The 21,277-nt window shown below is 41.9% G+C and overlaps 1 protein-coding gene across 1 annotated transcript; it reads right to left on the minus strand.

The window, feature by feature from the left end:
• Positions 1-4,459: 4,459 nt before the first annotated feature.
• Positions 4,460-20,760, minus strand: ppp1r14ab (protein phosphatase 1, regulatory (inhibitor) subunit 14Ab). Its single transcript, XM_063016484.1, has 4 exons — positions 20,563-20,760; positions 9,425-9,505; positions 7,515-7,547; positions 4,460-4,594 (listed from the first exon to the last, which is right to left on the minus strand). Exons 1-4 carry the CDS (start codon positions 20,758-20,760, stop codon positions 4,460-4,462), a joined length of 447 nt encoding a protein of 148 aa, XP_062872554.1.
• Between the last annotated feature and the right edge of the window lie 517 nt (positions 20,761-21,277).

Raw genomic sequence — 21,277 nt, forward strand, 5'->3', positions numbered from 1 at the left:
AATCGTGAGCCAAAAAAATGGGTCGCAGAGAAAAAAATTTGAAAATCCCTGCCATTAGAGTCATTAGTGCTACCATCCATTCCCTTTAGCCATGACAAATATTGGGGATTTTGCCAAGTATAATTTTTTTCTGGCAAGTAAAAACTGTAAATCTTGGTGTTTGTGTGGTCTACACAGACATTGTACACTTCTTAGAAGGTCATCTGTAAGAGGGCTTCAAATACTACCGGTGGAACTGTATTACAGTCTAGGAACCACTTCTCTACTGTACTGTACACCAATCAGCCATAACATTAAAACCACCTCCTTGTTTCTACACACACTGTCCATTTCATCAGCTCCACTTACCATATAGAATCACTTTTTAGTTCTACAATTACTAACTGTAGTCCATCTGTTTCTCTGCATGCTTTGTTAGATCCTTTTCATGCTGTTCTTCAATGGTCAGGACTCTCCCAGGACCACTACAGAATAGGTATTATTTGGGTGGTGGGTAATTCCTAGCACTGCAGTAACAATGACATGGTGCTGGTATGAGTGGATCAGACACAGCAGCGCTCACTGCTACTGCTGGATTGAGAATAGTCCACCAACCAAAAACATCCAGCCAACAGCGCCCCGTGGGCAGCGTCCTGTGACCACTGATGAAGGTCTAGAAGATGACCAACTCAAACAGCAGCAATAGATGAGTGATCGTCTCTGACTTTACACCTACAAGGTGGACCAACTAGGTAGGAGTGGACACGGTATTTAAAAACTCCAGCAGCGCTGCTGTGTCTGATCCACTCATACCAGCACAACACACACTAACACACCACCACCATGTCAGTGTCACTGCAGTGCTGAGAATGATCCACCATCTAAATAATACCTGCTCTGTGGTGGTCCTGTGGGGGTCCTGACTATTAAAGAACTTTAAAGACAGCAATACACGATACCTCCACTTAGATAACTCATGCTATTGGTGCCCTCTACTGACTCTCTAATGTAATGACTGCTTAAAAAAAAAGGTTAAAATCATTAATTTAGTCAAGCGATTAAGCAAATAATCAACTGAATTTTTATTATGGTCTTTATTTATATCAGGAACATTCATTAATTTTAACAAACAATATCACATAGGGCTCATTCTCAGAGTATTATGGCTTGGTTTTAATGAAGTGGTATAAGACATAATAGATGAATAATTTAAACAATGACCACATTTAAAAATAAAGCACAGTTGACACATAAAATGGAAAGTGGAGTTAAGTCAGCGTAAAAGACATCAAAGTTGTTCATCTAAATTCTTTGTATTACAACTGTCAGTTAAAATCGTACAATGAAGACAAACCTATTTATTTGTATTATTTACAAAGTATATAAAATGTGTGGGTGTTCGACTTATAAATACTATAAATACGATAAACATATGCAACCATATTCGAAAAACGACACACAGTAATCTTCCCCCCAATTTTTCCCTCCCAATCTAGTCGTATCCAATCACCCGATTGCATTCCGCTTCCTCTCTACTGATGCTGATCTCCACTTCTGATTGAGGACAGCGAGACTGACACACGCCCCCTCCGACACGTGCGCAGTAGCCGACTGCATCTTTTCACCTGCACGAGGCGAGTTCATATGCGGATCAGCTTTGTGTACGGAGAGCCACACCCTGATCAACGCATTATTCCTCGACTCTGTGCAGGCACCATCAATCAGCCAGCAGAGGTCGTAATTGCGTCAGTTATGAGGTCCTTATCCGGCTCCCCACCCTGTATGGACAACAGTCAATCGTTGTTCACGTAGCCGTAGCTGGACAGAGTTATTAAGCCAATGCATTGACTTTGGGACTCCAGCAAACCACAGTGAGAGCTATATCCACAAATAGAGAAAATTTGGAACAGTGGTGAACCTTCTCAGAAGTTGCCTACCAAAATCTCACCGAAAATGCATCAACAAAACAAACATCCAAAGAACTGCAGGCCTCAGATATGGTCACCATACAGAATTCCACAATAAGAAAGACACTGGACACCACAGTTTCAGCTCGCATTTGCCACAAAAACATCTAGATGACCCCAATGACTTTTTGGATAATATTCTGTGGACGGATGGTCTAAGGTAAAATGGGATCCATTACATCTGATTGTTTGATTGCAGTTGTATACGCCTGAGTGGGGGACTAGTGCTGGACTAGTAATCAAAAGATCACTGGTTTAAGCCCCACCACTACCAGGTTGCCACTGTTGGGCCCTTGAGCAAGGCCCTTAACCCACAATTGCTTAAACAATATTCTGTCACAGTACTGTAAGTCACTTTGGATAAATGAAAATGTAAAATTAAAATGTATCAAAATTAGTTGAAACATTGGAAACATTTAAATCTGACAAATTAGCAACAATAGAAGAAATCAGGTGAGAAGCAAATACTTCACAGCACTGTAGCTTATTACTTCATTAAAGCAATTTATCATCTGACCCATGTACAGCACAATTAAAAGTATTCTGATCCCTTGACGTTTTGCACACTTTGTGTCGTATTTAATTGTGAATATATTTCTTAATAATCTACACCTAATACCCCATAATTATGTTTTTTAACTAATTAAAACACTCTGTGGTGATCCCTCATACAGGACAAGCTGAACAACTCAATACCTTTTAAAATACTCTAAATATAAGGGCTGCTCAGGTGGCGCAGCGGTAAAAACACACACTGGAACACCAGAGCTGGGATCTCGAATACATCGTGTCGAGTCTCAGCTCTGCCTGCCGGCTGGCATGTTGTTCGGATAGGGGTGGGATATTAAAAGCCGGATACGGACTCTCTCATAACTAATGCAATTACGACCTCCGCTGGCTGATTGATGGCGCCTGCACAGAGGCGGTAAAAGAGTGCTGTCAGGGTGTGTCTCTCCGTACACAGTGCTGATCCGCATCGCACTCGTCAAAGTGCAGGTGGTAAGATGCATACGTCATGCTGCCCACGTGTCGGAGGGGGCGTGGGTTAGGTTCGTTCTCCTCAATCAGAGCGGGGATTGGCATTGGTGGATAGGAAGCGTGACGCAATCGGGCAATTGGACACGCTAAAAGGGAGAAAAAGGGGAGAAAATGCATAAATATGTTTTAGTTCGTAATTATGAAGAAGTCAAAGGATCTGAATACCTTCTAAATGCACATTAAAAAAGTAAAAAATAAAATGTGTCGTTTGCCAAATGACATTACACTTTACAACAAAATCAATAACCAGGGCAAACTGTGCATTATATATATATATATATATATACATATGAAAAAACTTTAAATATGTTAAATAAAAATATTAAATACAAAAAAAAAAAAAACATCTTTGGTCCTACCCAGTAAAACCATCAGTGAGTTCTAAGAGTAGTCACTACAACAAAGATGAAAACCCCACAATTCAAAGCACAAGCCACTCAAAGCCATGATAATGATAAGTAACTAATAACTGAACAGAGGGTTGTACACTATAATGTATTACCATACACAAAACTAAATAATAAATTAATAATTAATAATAACAGAACGTTAATTAGTCTAACAAATTTTTAGAACATACACTGATCAGCCACAACATTAAAACCACCTCCTTGTTTCTACACTCAGTCAATTTTATCAGCTTCACTTACCATATAGAAGCGCTTTGTAGTTCTACAATTACTGACTGTAGTCCGTCTGTTTCTCTGCATGCTTAGTTAGCCCCGTTTTATGCTGTTCTTCAATGGTCAGGACCCCCACAGAGTAGGTATTAATTGGGTGGTGGGTCATTCTCAGCACTGGTGGTGGTGTTGCGCTAGTATGAGTGGATAAGACACAGCAATGCTGCTGGAGTTTTTAAACACCTCACTGTCACTGTTGGACCGAGCAAAAATATTTAGCCAACAGCGCCCCGTGGGCAGCGTCCTGTGATCACTGATGAAGGTCTAGAAGATGACCAACTCAAACAGCAGCACTTTACGTCTACAAGGTGGACCAATTGGGTTGGAGTGTCTAATAGAGTGGACAGTGAGTGGACACGATCTCTGATCCACTCACACCAGCACAACACACATTAACACACCACCACCATGTCATTGTCACTGCAGTGCTGAGAATGATCCACCACCTAAATAATACCTGCTCTGTGGTGGTCCTGACCATTGAAGAACAGCGTGAAAGCAGGCTAAAAAAGTATGTAGAGAAACAGATGGACTACAGTCAGTAATTGTAGAACTACAAAGTGCTCCTATATGGTAAGTAGAGCTGATAAAATGGACAGTGAGTGTAGAAACAAGGAGGTGGTTTTAATGTTATGGCTGATCGGTGTATATCACCAATAAGTTGACAATAGGTGTTTCCTGAGGGCTGGATTTTCTGCATAACAGTCTTTAAAAGTTTCAGTATAACGCTTGATCACAGGTGGGTCACTGATAGGTTTAACATTTGGTCCAAACCAGCAGGGAGCACTGTTCACATCACTGTAATTCAGTATCAGCAGTGTTATGGCGGTTGGAGAATATGTGAAGCTGAGGATGCTCGATGCCATCATTGTGGAGATCTTCCTGCTTTTGCAGCCCATGAAGCTTCAGGACAAGCTCCTTAATGAATACCTAGATAGAAAAAAAAACAAGCCTCATTAAAGAAGTAATTTAGTTTAATAAGTTTATCACTTAATGCAGGATTACAAATAACTGAGGTCTTTTACCATCTACTGCACATATTATTATGATAAGATTAAGGAAATCTAGATAAATCTCAGTCTGTGTACAGCAAGGCCTGAAACCACAGACAAATGTCAGATGACACTGCATGAAAAACCGTAATGCTACTTTGATAATACTTCTGAAAACAGTTGTCACTTAATACAGTCTGGTGCTACATCAAGAAGTACAACCCAAAACTCTATTGTGCAAAGAGAAAGCCTATATTAACTCAATACACAAAGTTCTCTGGACATTAACTCGTCTCAGATGGACCAAAATACAGTAAAAAGGTGTGCTGTGGTAATGAGTCAAATGAGTTCACTTGGTTTTGGAAATGTGTGCGAAGGTAATAAAGATGTGGAAGTATATATTAGGACTTAAGATGATACAAATGCAATAATCAAGGCAACGCTTTTAGCAGGACAATGCCAGGCCTCATTCTACACAGGTGCAACAATGTAGCTTCATAGAGACAGAGTGACTGTACAACCCCAAATCAGAAAAAGATGGGACAGTATGGAAAATGCAACTAAAATAAAAACGCAGTGTTCCTTACATTTACTTTTACTTTTATTTGATTGCAGACAGTTTTATCTGCTCAACTTCATTTCATTTGTTGATATTCCTCCATTCCTGCATTTCAGGTCTGCAACACATTCCAAAAGAAGTTGGGACGGGGGCAGTTTAGGGCTAGTAATAAGGTGAAAAAACTAAATAATGATGTGATTCCAAACAGGTGATGTCAACAGGTGATTGTAATCATGGTTTGGTACAAAAGCAGCATCCAGGAAAGGCTGAGTCTTTGATGAGCAAAGATGACCAGAGGATCTCCAGTTTGTCAACAAATGTGTGAGAAAATGATATTGCATATGCATATTTCTCCCTCTACAGTGCATAATATCATTAAACAATTCAAGGAATCAAGATGAATTTGAGTGCGTAAAGGCCAAGGGAGCAAGCTTAAGCTGAACGCCTGTGATCTTCGATCCCTCAGACGGCACTGCATCAAGAACCTCCACTCAACAATAGCTGATATAACCACATGGGTGAGGGATTACTTTGTCAAACCTTACATATTACAAAGGCATGGCTGAGGAAGAAGAGGGTACGGGTACTAGACTGGCCTGCCTGCAGTCCTGACCTGTCTCCATTAGAGAATGTGTGGAGAATTTCGAAACGGAAAATGCGACAACAACGACTCCGTACTGTTGTACATCTTAAGACGTGTTTGCAGGAAGAATGGGACAAAATAAAAGCTGAAACACTAAATCACTTGGTATCCTCGGTGCCAAAACATCTTTTAAGTGTGGTGAAAAGAAATGGCAACATTACAAAGTGGTAAATGCTTTACTGTCTCAACTTTTTTTGGAATGTGTTGCAGGCCTGAAATGCAGGAATGGATGCTCAGGTTCATCCTGTCTGCAATCAAATAACAGTCAAAGTAAATGTAAGAATCTCCTTGTCGATTAAAGAGAGGTTAAAACAAATGAACAAAATAGTAAACAAATCACAGAAATGTACAGACAGACACGTCTCCTCTGGTATGACCCAAATAGTGTTAGTACATTATGTGGTCAAAGTGCTATACAAATAAATTTGACATGACACACTAGATTGTCTGGCCTATTTCTTGAGGGCTAACGGTTGAAACGTGCAAAAAGTGCTTCGGGTGGCATCATGTAACAGTGCTAGGCTGAAATTTACTGAGCTTTACAGTATATCCCATTATACATAGTTTATCTATGGCTCTATGGTTGATTATGTACCTGTTAGTAGTGGGTGTCTCAGTTAAAGTCAATCCCACCAATGAGAAAGGATGCTTTTAATACACCAAATAAGGTTAAAATTCAGGGAGGTACCTAGTGGCTAGATTTTGTCCAAGTCCAAGCTATCCTATCATCACATCTGGGACAAGTACTGAATAGTAGCATTATAGTTGAGTAACAGTAAGTTGACACATCAAATTAACATTTAGAAAAAAAGCCCAAGTTAAGGCTGTGTAAACTGTAACCAAACATTACTGATCAACTTATTAGTCTGTTTACATTATTGGTAAAGGTTAGAGCTACACTTATCAGCCATAACATTAAAACCACCTCCTTGTTTCTACACTCACTGTCCATTTTATCAGCTCCACTTACCATATAGAAGCACTTTGTAGTTCTACAATTACTGACTGTAGTCCATCTATTTCTCTGCATGCTTTGTTAGCCCCCTTTCATGCTGTTCTGTAATAGTCAGGACCCCCACAGGACCACTACAGACCAGGTATTATTTAGGTGGAGGATCATTATCAGCACTGCAGTGACACTGACATGGTGGTGGTGTGTTAGTGTGTGTTGTGCTGGTATGAGTGGATAAGACACATCAATGCTGATGGAGTTTTTAAACACCTCACTGTCAGTGCTGGACTGAGAATAGTCCACCGACCAAAAACATCCAGCCAACAGCGCCCCGTGGGCAGCGTCCTGTGACCACTGATGAAGGTCTAGAAGATGACCGACTCAAACAGCAGCAATAGATGAGCGATCGATCGTCTCTGACTTTACATCTACAAGGTGGACCAACTAGGTAGGAGTGTCTAATAGAGTGGACAGTGAGTGGACCAGCACAACACACACTGACACACCATCACCATGTCAGTGTCACTGCAGTGCTGTGAATGATCCATTAACTAAATAATACCTGCTCTGTGGTGGTCCTGTGGGGGTCCTGACCAATGAAGAACAGGGTGAAAGCAGGTTAAAATAGTATGTAGAGAAACAGATGGACTACAGTCAGTAACCCGTTACTGCAAGACTGTTAATCTCACAAAAAAGATACTTACTTCTGTGTTTTTAATACAGGTATGAAGAAGTTCCTGTAAAAAAAGAAAATAGTACAAATAAATAAAAATAGTGAATGCAATACTGTGGAAATGTTCGCCCTGTCTGATTTGTAACACAGGTAAAATTGAACAGAGACATTTTACATGTTTACTGCAGTTATGCAACACCCATTTAGACCAAATAATAACTAGTTACACCTCAACTAGTTATTCTTATGCATGTTCTCCCCATTTTCCTCCCTATTTAGCGCACTCAATTAGTCTTCCGCTGCTGAGGGATACCCGATTGCATCCGAGGAGAGCACGTCGCACAGCCCTCCGCCATTCAGGGTCCTTACACAGCGTATGAAGATCCCACCCACATATAGTCCGGCCTCCACCCTGCAGATACGTTGGCCAATTAATATCTGCTGCAGGCACTGCCAATTATGCCCGCCAGATGGCGCCCAGCCGACCGGTGGCAACGTAGAGATTCTGAACTCCTCGGTTGCTGGTGTGGTAAGGGAATATCCCACTGATGCACTATCTGCAAACAAAGTTTTCTTTAGATAATGAATATCATCCCACATTGGTACTACTCATTTTGTTCAACTCTGTAAGATGTCCATCATGCTTGACAGCTGGTGTAAGGTTCTGATTGTAAAATGCAGGATTCCAGGGCCCACAGATGGTTTGATTTGTATAAAAACAATTTTGTTTATACATTTTCTCCCCCTTTTTCTCCCTTTTAGCGCGTCCAATTGCTGGATTGCGTCATGCTTCCTCTCCACCAATGCCGATCCCCGCTCCGATTGAGGTGAACGAAGCTAACCCACGCCCCCTCCGACACGTGGGCAGCATGCCGTACGCATCTTATCACCTGCACTTTGACGAGTGCGGTGCAGCTCAGAGTTGTGTACGGAGAGACACACCCTGAGAGCACTCTTTTCTCATCTCTGTGCAGGCGCCATCAATCAGCCAGCAGAGGTCGTAATTGCACCAGTCATGGGAGAGAGACCCCATCCGGCTTAGTCCCGCCCATATCTGAACAACAGGCCAATCGTTGTTCATGTGGCCGCTCAGCCTCAGCCGGCAGGCAGAGCTAAGATTCGATGCGATGTATAGCAATGTTTTCTGCCTGTCTAATCTGCCATGGATCATTGTCCAGCAAAGGTCCTGATAGTATTAAAAATGTTAAAGGTTTTTGTTATTTTCAAAATGATTTTACAGGATACTCTTTGTGGTTGTGATTTTGCCATGATTGCCACTCCAGGAAACATTAAAGGCTCTTTAAACGTTTTCTGTTTGGACAATATGGAAATGAAGTGTGGTTCAACTGTGCCCAACAGGCTTCAATAACTGCTAATACAAAGTTTTGTGGCATAATTAGCCCAAATGTACAGTACTGTCAAGTTCTTTCTGAGTAAAAGCTACATTCATGGTGTGCCAGACTGGCCTTAATTAGGGCTGCTTGTATAGCACTAATAAGACATATACACTAGTACATTACAATGAAATTCGTTTCCGCGTATCCCAGCTTGTTTGGAATCTGGGGTCAGAGCGCAGGGTCAGCCATTGGACAACTCCCCCTGAAGTGGACAGAGTTAACACCTTGCTCATAAGCCCAACAGTGGCTGCAAAGCAGAGCCTGGATTCGACCAGACTATCTTCCGATTGATCGCCCAAAGCTCTACCCACTAGGCTACCACTGTTCCATAAAAGACCTAATTCAAGTAACACTGAGTGCATTATTCTTGAGGCAAACACTTTATCAAACCTGACAGTTGTTGAATTGGTACTTTGCACAAGAACCCAACTTCTGTCAATTTTCTACCATAATTACTTTACATACTACTACAATCCACATAAAAGCTGGATTATATTTTATTATATTTATATTATATTTTAATGTTAACATTTTAAATTTTTACCTGAAGCCTTTTGCTTCTCTCCTCATCGCTCTGAAGGTCCAAAAGCTCATCAATATTCACCTCCTCTGGCATGTGCTCTTCCTGCAGCGAGAGACAAAGAAACTCAGTCCATATAGACAAGCTGCAACTTATATAGTGCTGCAAAAAACCCTGACTGTTTGTGAGCCTGGCCCTCTCGTTCGACATCACTGCCTTTCTCCCACAATGTCTCTTTTAACTGAATAGAGACAATTCATCACAGACACACTTCAAACTCTTTTGATTTTTTCCCTAGAAGCATTGAAACAGTTATAGCCACAAAGCAAGGATCCATATTAATGCCTATGTCTAGTATGCTTATGGTAAGGGTGTCCGCATACTTTTAGCCACATAGTGTACTCCAACAACTGTGAAATAATGAAAACATACTACTACTGCCATAGCATAGCAATAAATGTTATAAACCAGGGGTGTCAAACTCGTTTTCACCGAGGGCCACATCTGCATTATGGTGGCCCTCAAAGGGCCGATTGTAACGTATCCTGCTGTGATTGCAGTCGCCTTTTAAGTCTTGGACAGTTTGTTGTTTTTCTTGAAGGCTAAATTCTGCATTTGGTGTCAAAATGCCAAATTTATACTGTATATTTGTAATGTACACTGATTTTGCCATAACATTAACACCAACTCCTTGTTTCTACACTCACTACCATATAGAAGCACTTTGTAGTTCTACAATTACTGACTGTAGTCCATCTATTTCTCTACATACCTTTTTAGCCTGCTTTCATGCTGTTCTTCAATGGTCAGGACTCTCCCAGGACCACTACAGAGCAGGTATTATTTAGGTACATGGTGGTGGTGTGTTAGTGTGTGTTGTGCTGGTATGAGTGGATAAGACACAGCAGCGCTGCTGGAGTTTTTAAATACCGTGTCCACTCACTGTCCACTCTATTAGACACTCCTACCTAGTTGGTCCACCTTGTAGATGTAAAGTCAGAGACGATCGCTCATCTATTGCTGCTGCTTGAGTTGGTCATCTTCTAGACCTTCATCAGTGGTCACAGGACGCTACCCACGGGGCGCTGTTGGCTGGATATATTTTTGGTTGGTGGACTATTCTCAGTCCAGCAGTGACAGTGAGGTGTTTAAAAACTCCATCAGCGCTGCTGTGTCTGATCCACTCATACCAGCACAACACACACTAACACACCACCACCATGTCAGTGTCACTGCAGTGCTGAGAATGATCCACCACCTAAATAATACCTGCTCTGTGGTGGTCCTGGGAGAGTCCTGACCATTGAAGAACAGCATGAAAGGGGGATAACAAAGCATGCAGAGAAACAGATGGACCACTGTCAGTAATTGTAGCACTACAAAGTGCTTCTATATGGTAAGTGGAGCTGATAAAATGGACAGTGAGTGTAGATACAAGGAGGTGGTTTTAATGTTATGGCTGATCGGTGTATTTCTTACAATCCAAGTACTCCTTACTACACAAGCACAGCTAAATAAACTTGTCTTTACATATAATGTCAAAGCCTGTAGGAGCCTGCAGCACAAGCTTTCAGCTCAATTCCAAAATCTGTCACTCACCACAGCTCTCTACAATCTACTGTTCTGTAAAATACACACACACTATATTGCCAAAAGTCTTCACTCGTCTGCCTTCACACGCATATGAACTTGAGTGACGTCCCATTCTTAATCCATAGGGTTTAATATGACAGCTATAACAGCTTCAACTCTTCTGGGAAGGCTTTCCACTAGGTTACTGTGTTTATGGATATTTTTGACCATTCTTCCAGAAGCACATTTGTAAGGTCAGACGTTGATGTTGGACGAGAAGACCTGGCTCGCAGTCTCCACTCTAATTTATCCCAAAGGTGTTCTATCGAGTTGAGGTCAGTCAAGTTCTTCCACACCAAACTCGCTCATCCACGTCTGTATGGACCTTGCTTTGTGCACTGGTGCGCAGTCATGTTGGAACAGGAAGGGGCCATCCCCAAACTGTTCACACAAAGTTGGGAGCATGAACTTGTCCAAAATCTCTTGGTATGCTGAAGCATTAAGAGTTCCTTTCACTGGAACTAAGGGGCCGAGCCCAACTCCTGAAAAACGACCCCACACCATAATCCCCCCTCCACCAAACTTTACACTTGGCACAATGCAGTCAGACAAGTACCGTTCTCCTGGCAACCGCCAAACCCAGACTCGTCCATCAGATTGCCAAACAGAGAAGCGTGATTCGTCACTCCAGAGAACACGTCTCCACCGCTCTAGAGTCCAGTGGCGGCGTGCTTTACACCACTGCATCCGACGCTTCGCATTGCGCTTGGTGATGTAAGGCTTGGATGCAGCTGCTCGGCCACTGAAACCCATTCCATGAAGCTCTCTACACGCTGTTCTTGAGCTAATCTGAAGGCCACATGAAGTTTGGAGGTCTGTAGCAATTGACTCAGCATCCGCCGACCCGCTCTGTCATTTTACGTGGCCTACCACTTCGTTGTTGAGTTGCTGTCGTTCCCAATCGCTTCCACTTTGTCATAATACCACTGACAGTTGACTGTGGAATATGTAGTAGCGAGGAAATTTCATGACTGCACAGGTGGCATCCCATCACGGTACCACGCTGGAATTCACTAAGCTCCTGAGAGCGACCCATTCTTTCACTAATGTTTGTAGAAGCAGTCTGCATGCCTAGGTGCTGGGTTTTATACACCTGTGGCCGTGGAAGTGATCGGAACACCTGAATTCAATGATTTGGATGGGTGAGTGAATACTTTTGGCAATATAGTGTACATCACATGAGACATTTCACAGCCTTGTTTGATTTCAGAGTCAAAAGTAGGCCAAGTGTGATTTCACAAACCCCTTGAAGCCAAGGGGTTTGAATCTCAACGGTGCTATTGGCCAGTCAGGTGTCTACACAGACAAGGATGGCTATGTCTGCAGGAAGGGGGGTTGTTCTGCATCGAAGTATTAATTATAATGGAGTCATTTACACCTGGCCCTAGTAGCAAAACCACGTTTATTTGCTTATTCATTTGGTTAAATAACGTGCATATTTTTTGTGCAACGGCAACAAGTTTAGATCAGTGCTGATTAATATTGTATGTAAAATATTTCAGATCGTGGTGGCTATAACACAGCAGTGCTCACAGTGACATGGTAGTTGACTGTCTGCCTCTTAGATTTATATTAAGGTTACTGAGAGCAACAGGGTGCTAAGAGAATATTCAAAAGTAGTTCAGAAACTGAAAGGTCAGTTGATGCAAGATCCAAGCAGACTGCCCTACTGGGGTGTTTGTGACCTTTCTTTACACTTCAAATGCTACTTAAATGTTCAAACACATCTTTGCACATACACCAACCAGGCATAACATCATGACCGGTGACAGGTGAAGTGAATAACACTGATTATCTCTTCATCACGGTACCTGTTAGTAGGTGGGATATATTAGGCGGCAAGTGAACATTTTATCCTCAAAGTTGATGTGTTGGACAAGCGTAAGGATTTGAGTGAGTTTGACAAGGGCCAAATTGTGATGGCTAGACGACTGGGTCAGAGCATCTCCAAAACTGGAGCTCTTGTGGGGTGTTCCCGGTCTGCAGTGCTCAGTATCTATCAAAAGTGGTTCAAGAAAGGAATAGTGGTAAACCGGCGACAGGGTCAAGGGCACCCAAGGCTCATTGATGCACCTGGGGAGCGAAGGCTGGCCCATGTGGTCCGATCCAACAGACGAGCTACTGTAGCTCAAACTGCTGAAGAAGTTAATGCTGGTTCTGATAGAAAAGTGTCAGAATACACAGTGCATCACAGTTTGCCAGTCAGGGTGCCCATGCTGACCCCTGTCCCGTCGAAAGCGCCAACTATGGGCATGGAGCACCGGAACGGGACCACAAAGCAATGGAAGAAGGTGGCCTGGTCTGATGAATCACGTTTTCTTTTACATCACGTGGATGGCCGGGTGCGTGTGCGTCGCTTACCTGGGGAACACATGGCACCAGGATGCACTGTGGGAAGAAGTCAAGCCGACGGAGGCAGTGTGATGCTTTGGGCAATGTTCTGCTGGGAAACCTTGGGTCCTGCCATCCATCTGGATGTTACTTTGACACCTACCACCTACCTAAGCATTGTTGCAGACCATGTACACCCTTTGCCACAAAGCAAAAATGCTTCAGGAATGGTTTGAGGAGCACAACAATGAGTTTGGCCTCCAAATTCCCCAGATCTCAATCCAATTGAGCATCTGTGGGATGTGCTGGACAAACAAGTCCGATCCATGGAGGCTCCACCTCACAACTTATAGGAGTTAAAGGATCTGCTGTTAACATCTTGGTGCCAGATACCACAGCACACCTTCAGGGTTGTAGTGGAGTAGATGTCTTGATGGGTCAGGGCTGTTTTGGCAGCAAAAGGGGGACCAATACAATATTAGAAAGGTGGTCATAATGAATACTGGAAATGTGGACTAAACACATAAAGGTAGAGTTTCAAGTAAAATCATGGTGGAAAGTACAGCTGCATTCATATTAACAAGAGTGGCGCCATTTCAAAATATTTTTCTTACCCTATCTAACCATATCAGTATACAAGATCTGAGAGGAAACGTTTTACTGGATAGTTAAGTTGTGACTTATTCCAGTTCCTGTTGCTGTCCTACACACAATATAAAAAACAAAGTCCCCTGACAAGTCTATAGGTGAAGGATTAGACTCATTGTTCTTAAGCTTAAGGTCACACCCATTTTGATTTAAAATGTTTAAAAACAATGAACCTCAAAGAAAGATTGGAAGGGATTTGCATATTTCTCCCTCTACAGTGCATAATATCATTAAACGATTTAAGGAATCAGGAGGAATTTCAGTGCGTAAAGGCCAAGGGTGCAAGCTTAAGCTGAACGCCCGTGATCTTCGATCCCTCAGACGACACTGCATCAAGAACCGCCACTCAACAATAGCTGATATAACCACATGGGTGAGGGATTACTTTGGCAAACCTTTGTCAGGCACTACAATACAGAGTTACAGTCCTGCTCACCATTATTGGCACCCATGAAGTTTAAGTACATAATGTGGAATATCTCCTGGAAAAAAATGAATCAAGTGTAACAGCTTTTTTCTATAGGGAACTTGTGTTTGATACAAAAGAGCAAATGATAAACAACATTTAAAACTAAAAACAATGGGAGAGAAAAAATAGAAAAACCTAAAGCTTGCTGTGGCACTGGTATTGGCACCCTTTACAGTAAATCAGTATGGAAACACATTTTGACTCACCTGTGCTAAATCACAAATGAGAATCACCTGTGATAAGTTGTCAGTGCCCATGTGACATTAATTACCCAATGAATGATGACTTCAGTGTTTTAAAAAGCCACATGTTATTCCCTGTTCCTTTGTCACAATGGTGAAGACTAAGGAGCTGTCTGAGGACATCAGAAGTGCTATTATTAGCAAACACAAGACCTCCAAAGGGTATAAGTCCATCTCCAAAGACCTTGGTATCTCTGTTTCAACAGTGTGCAATGTTATTAAGAAGTTTGCCAAGCATGGAACAGTCAAGAACCTCCCTGGATGTGGAGGGAAGAGGAAAATTGATGAGAGATGTCTTCGAAGTTTGGTGCGAATGGTGGAAAAAACACCATGTCAAACATCCAAAGACCTGAAGGCCAACCTGGAACAGTCTGGGGTCATGGTTTCAATAAGTACCATACGGCGCACACTAAACCAAGCAGAGCTTTATCGGCGAAGGCCAAGAAAGAAACCATTGCTAAAGAAAAGACATAAAAAGGAATGACTCAACTTTGCCAAAGAGTACCTGGACAAACCACAATCCTTCTGGGAAAATGTTCTGTGGACCGATGAAACAAAAATAGAGCTTTTTGGCAATGCACACCAACAGTTTGTTTACAGACGGCGCAATGAAGCGTATAAGGAAAATAACACCCTACCTACAGTTTAGCATGGTGGATGATCCATAATGCTGTGGGGCTGTTTTGCTGCGTCTGGTACTGGGGGCCTCGACCGTATCACAGGAATCATGAAATTGGAGAATTATCAAGAGATTTTAGAGCGAAATGTCCTACCCAGTGTAAGAAAACTTGGTTTGAGTCGAAGATCATGGGTCCTCCAGCAAGACAAAGACCCAAAGCACACATCCAAAAGCACGCAGGAATGGTTGAACAGGAAGAAATGGACTGTTTTAAAATGGCCAGCAATGAGTCCTGATCTCAATCCCATTGAAAATCTGTGGGGTGAGCTGAAATCTGTCATTGGGGAAAAAGAACCCTGCAAACATTCAAGAGCTCGAACAAACTGCAAAGGAAGAGTGGGAGAAAATACCAGCTGAGAAGTGCAAGAAGCTTATAGATGGCTACAAGAAACGTTTGGAGGCTGTCATCACTGCCAAAGGGTGTGCAACCAAATATTAAGGAGGGGTGCCTTTATTACTGCACATTCTGTTTTTTTCTGTTTCTTCTTTAAAATGACAACATGTAAGCTGAAAAACAATGTTCTTCATTATATTACTTTGGACCTCCAATTAAAAAATCCTGATAATATAAAATTGGTACATTTCCATTTATTTCTGAAGATATTGTACAGGTTATGCAAAAAATGAAGGGGTGCCAATAATGGTGAGCAGGACTGTACATGCACGAATGCCACTTAAAACTTTACTGTGCAAATAAGAGGCCTTATGTTAACCATGTCCAAAAGCGGCGTAGACTTCTCTGGGCTCTGAGGCATCTAGGATGGACCATCACACAGTGTCCAGGTCTTTTTTGGAAAAAATGGACACCGTGTGCTTTGAACCACAGACAAAAAGGACCATCCAGACTGTTATCAGGAACAAGTCCAAAAGCCAGGGTCTGTCATGGTATGGGGTTGTGTCAGTGCCCTTGGCAAAGGTCATTTACACTTCTGTGATGGCAGCATTAATGCAGAAAAGTACATTGAGATCTTAGAGCAACATATGCTGCCTTCAAGACGTCATCTTTTCCATGGACGTCCATGCAAAACCACATGCTGCACACATTACAAAGGCATGGCTGTGAAAGAAGAGGGTACGGGTACTGGACTGGCCTGCCTGCAGTCCTGACCTGTTCCCAATAGAGAATGCGTGGAGAATTTTGAAACGAAAAATGCGACAACGACGACCCCGTACTGTTGCACATATTAAGACGTGTTTGCAGGAAGAATGGGACAAAATAAAACCTGAAACACTAAATCACTTGGTATCATCTGTGCCAAAACGTCTTTTAAATGTGGTGAAAAGGAACGGCAACATTACAAAGTGGTAAATGCTTTACTGTCCCAACTTCTTTTGGAATGTGTTGCAGGCCTGAAATGCAGGAATGGATGTTTATTAATAAATGAAATGAAGTCAAGCAGACAAAACATGAAATATCTCTGGTTCATCCTGTCTGCAATGAAATAAAAGTCAAAGTAAATGTAAGAAACTCAAAGTTAATCAAGCCAAGCAAAACAAACTAGCACTAAAGCAATCTGCCCTGTTAATCTTGAACTGCCAATGGAGCAGCAGAAATCTAATAGCCCTAATTAATGAACCATGTGATGGTCTGCATTTGGTCCGAGGGAAAGTGATGTAGCGGGACAGAGGGGGGATGCTGACGCACCAGGGATTTCTGTGCGCTGCACTGACATATGGGGTCTTTAAATCCCCACCCCCCATTCTCTTTACTTTACAACCACCCTAAAGATGGAGATCAATCAATCACAGAATCATTAGCATTGAGACTGGGATGTGCAGTTCTGCTGTTGTTCTGGTCTATCCGGAAATGAAGGGGGTTACTCAGGAAAGGGGGTGTGATTACAGTCTCTGTTCTTTCTCTGCTAATAACTGTACAAACACAGTAAAACCATCACACTGTCATAATAATACTACAGGCTTCTGTAAAATCAGCATAAACATGTATTACTAGTATTATTGTCTCTACAGAGCAGGTGTGGCCCAATGGCTATCACTGACTGGTCGAACGATTAGATAGTATCTGCTAAATTGTGTCCACTGTGGGCTCGGTTTTATTACATCTTTATAAAAGCTGGGGTCACAGGGGGTACACGTGCTCCTTTGTGTGTTTATTAAATTCTTAATAGCTGCTGCAGTGAGAATATAACAAATTATATTAAAAAAATATAACTAATATATACACTGATCAGCCATAACATTAAAACCACCTCCTTGTTTCTACACTCACTGTTCATTTTATCAGCTCCACTTACCATATAGAAGCACTTTGAAGTCCTACAATCACTGACTGTAGTCCATCTGTTTCTCTGCATGCTTTGTTAGCCCCCTTTGTTAGACACTGACATGGTGGTGGTGTGTTAGTGTGTGTTGTGCTGGTATGAGTGGATCAGACACAGCAGCGCTGATAGAGTTTTTAAACGCCTCACTGTCACTGCTGGACTGAGAATAGTCCACCAACTAAAAGCACTGTGACCACTGATGAAGGTCTAGAAGATGACCAACTCAAACAGCAGCAATAGATGTGCGATCGTCTCTGACTTTGCATCTACGAGGTGGACCAACTAGGTAGGAGTGTCTAATAGAGTGGACAGTGAGTGGACATGGTATTTAAAAACTCCAGCAGCGCCGCTGTGTCTGATCCACTCATACCAGCACAACACACACTAACACACCACCACCATGTCAGTGTCACTGCAGTGCTGAGAATGATCCACCACCTAAATAATACCTGCTCTGTAGTGGTCCTGACCATTGAAGAACAGGGTGAAAGCAGGTTAAAAAAGTATGTAGAGAAACAGATGGACTACAGTCAGTAATTGTAGAACTACAAAGTGCTTCTATATGGTAAGTGGAGCTGAGAAAGTATGCTATAGCCTCAGGACTTAGCTACATAAAATGCACATTAACAATAATATGAGGAATGGCTAAAAGGAAACGAGAGGAAAAAATGGGCAGGAAACTAACCAGTCAAGCAGCTCAACTTCATAGCTACATGAAAATGAAAGCTAATTTGCTCACCCTGTAAAATGTAAAACAAGTCATACTAGTACCTACTTTCCACACCGATAATTACAGACAATTTATGATCTGGGTTATTGGGTGTGGTGTTCTGTTCTTATTTTTCCGGTAAATCAGAACAGTAGGAAGAATTAAAAATGGACTTTCATCATATTTTAGTGTATTTTACTTGGTACATATACATGAGAGTATATTTATTACCCATTTGTTTTATAGCTTTTAAATGAATGCATAAATACATTGTAAACAAACAAGTTTCACCTCTCAGTTGGTGCCACTACTATTACAAAAATATTACTAGTTTTTGTAGTGAATAAATCACTAATTAAGACAATGTAGAGATTATCTTTGGTAATAGGTTTAACTATCCTGTAAACACTAGGAGTAAAGTACATTGTATACAAGAATTCTAGACAATAGTCAAGGTTGTAGAGAAGGAACCAGTTCTCACGGGGCATAACAGACTTGCTCATTACCATTCACTTGATTTATGGTAGATGCTCCACTAACTGGCATATTTTTGAAATTCAGGTTAAAGGTAATACCTGGCAAAAACCTGAGCAGACATGGCAAAACATGCGGAACTTTACTTATCCATAGATCACCCATAGAACCTATAGATGGACTACAGTCCAGTTATCAGCAACAGTTTTTATCAGCTCCACTTACCATATAAAAGCACTTTGTAGTTCTACAATTACTGACTGTAGTCCGTCTGTTTCTCTGCATGCATTGTTAGCCCCCTTTCATGCTGTTCTTCAATGGTCAGGACCCCCACAGGACCACTACAGAGCAGGTATTATTTAGGTGGTGGATCATTCTCAGCTCTGCAGTGACACTGACATGGTGGTGGTGTGTTAGTGTGTGTTGTGCTGGTATGAGTGGATCAGACACAGCAGCGCTGCTGGAGTTTTTAAATACCGTGTCCACTCACTGTCCACTCTATTAGACACTCCTACCTAGTCGGTCCACCTTGTAGATGTAAAGTCAGGGACGATCGCTCATCTATTGCTGCCGTTTGAGTTGGTCGTCTTCTAGACCTTCATCAGTGGTCACAGGACGCTGCCCACGGGGCGCCGTTGGCTGGATATTTTTGCTTGGTGGACTGTTCTCAGTCCAGCAGGGACAGTGAGGTGTTTAAAAACTGATCCACTCATACCAGCACAACACACACTAACACACCACCACCATGTCAGTGTCACTGCAGTGCTGAGAATGATCCACCACCCAAATAATACCTGCTCTGTAGTGGTCCTGGGAGAGTCCTGACCATTGAAGAACAGCATGAAAGGGGGGTAACAAAGCAAGCAGGGAAACAGATGGACTACAGTCAGTAATTGTAGAACTACAAAGTGGAGCTGATAAAATGGACAGTGAGTGTAGAAACAAAGAGGTGGTTTTAATGTTATGGCTGATCAGTGTTTATATATATATATATATATATATATATATACACAGTACCATGTACTTTTTGTTTGTTTATTAGGATTTTAATGTCATGTTTTACACTTTGGTTACATTCATGACAGGAACTCATTACACAAGGTTGATCAGCTCACAAGGTTATATCAAACACAGTCATTGACAATTTAGTATCTCCAGTTCACCTCACTTGCATGTTTTTGGACTGTGGGGGGGGAACTAGAGCTCCCGGAGGAAACCCACACAGACACGGGGAGAACCAGTACCATTTAAGTACAGTACTGTATATATAATTACACATACGATGATAAAGCATTTTTTTTTTTTTAGAATAAATTAATACATAAAAGATAAATTGCTGGACAGAGAACCAGTTCTACACATGACCCAACCCCTGGGCTATTGTCCAGCATTCACCTGCTCATTAACACGCCCATGTTCATTATGACGTGGATCATTCTGGGTGTTCACCGCGACCACATGCAATCTGATTAAGCGGTATCAGAGATATGTGAGCTAAATCCAGCCTTACAATAAACTATACGTGTTGTACCTTTATTATATGTACTTCTATTAAACCACACTGATAATGATCATTTAGCTCAGTTCAGTGAGTTTAGCAGACATCCTATTTAAGACATTATCCCTATGTACGCAGGACGCATATTATAAAACAGTAATATATATATATATATATTATATTGATCCCATTAGTACTCACCCTTCCCGAATAGAGCTCATCCAGCCCGGCGTCTATCCACTTCTCCACATCCAGCCGCCTCTGCAGCTCTTTTCTGTTATATTTGACTGTTACTCGGGCTTGTCTCTTTTGAACACTTAGTCCAGCTTCCCGTGATGAGCCTCTGCTGGGTGAATGAACTTTGTTGTTATATCTTCTTCCCACTTTGTTTGCAGCCATGTCTCGCTTTACTGTCTGTATGTAGCGTAAGCAGATAAGACATGAAGCTGTATGTAGAGAAAGTGCTCCAGAAAAGCATGTGGACCGACTTCTGAATCTGAACGACAGAAGGAAATCACTGGGTCCTAGTGCCGCTGTGTTTAAACCTTCGCAGAGGCAGGGTGGGGCTGCATGGATAATCAGTCAGAGCAAATGTACAGTCGACCCTTGACTTACAAATGTAGTTGGTTCCGAAGGGCTGTTCTTAAGTCAAAATGTTCGTTAGTTAAGCCTTTTTTCCCATAAGGAATCATGTAAACAGAATTAATCCGTGCCAGACCTCCCAAACCACGCCCTTACCTAACCTTTCTAATGTCTTAAATGGTCTTTTTTGTTATAAATACAAGTATATTTTCCCTTAATCTTAAATTGTAGAATAGACATTCGTGTAATAAACAATAATAAACAATACACAGTAGTACTGTATTGTCCATAAAACACACACCACATTTCAGTACAGTACGTGTGCTGTGCTGTA

The sequence above is a fragment of the Trichomycterus rosablanca genome, chromosome 20, assembly GCF_030014385.1.
Source record: "Trichomycterus rosablanca isolate fTriRos1 chromosome 20, fTriRos1.hap1, whole genome shotgun sequence".
Lineage (NCBI taxonomy): Eukaryota > Metazoa > Chordata > Actinopteri > Siluriformes > Trichomycteridae > Trichomycterus > Trichomycterus rosablanca.

What these genes read in the sequence shown, in the direction of transcription:
- ppp1r14ab (XM_063016484.1), bottom strand. Translation starts at nt 20,760, where the DNA reads ATGGCTGCAAACAAAGTGGGAAGAAGATATAACAACAAAGTTCATTCA. An exon ending in ATGAGCTCTATTCGGGAAGG is followed by an intron (nt 9,506 to 20,562) that starts GTGAGTACTAAT and finishes CTCTCGCTGCAG; the next exon opens with GAAGAGCACATGCCAGAGGA. An exon ending in CCTGTATTAAAAACACAGAA is followed by an intron (nt 4,595 to 7,514) that starts GTAAGTATCTTT and finishes TTTTCTATCTAG; the next exon opens with GTATTCATTAAGGAGCTTGT.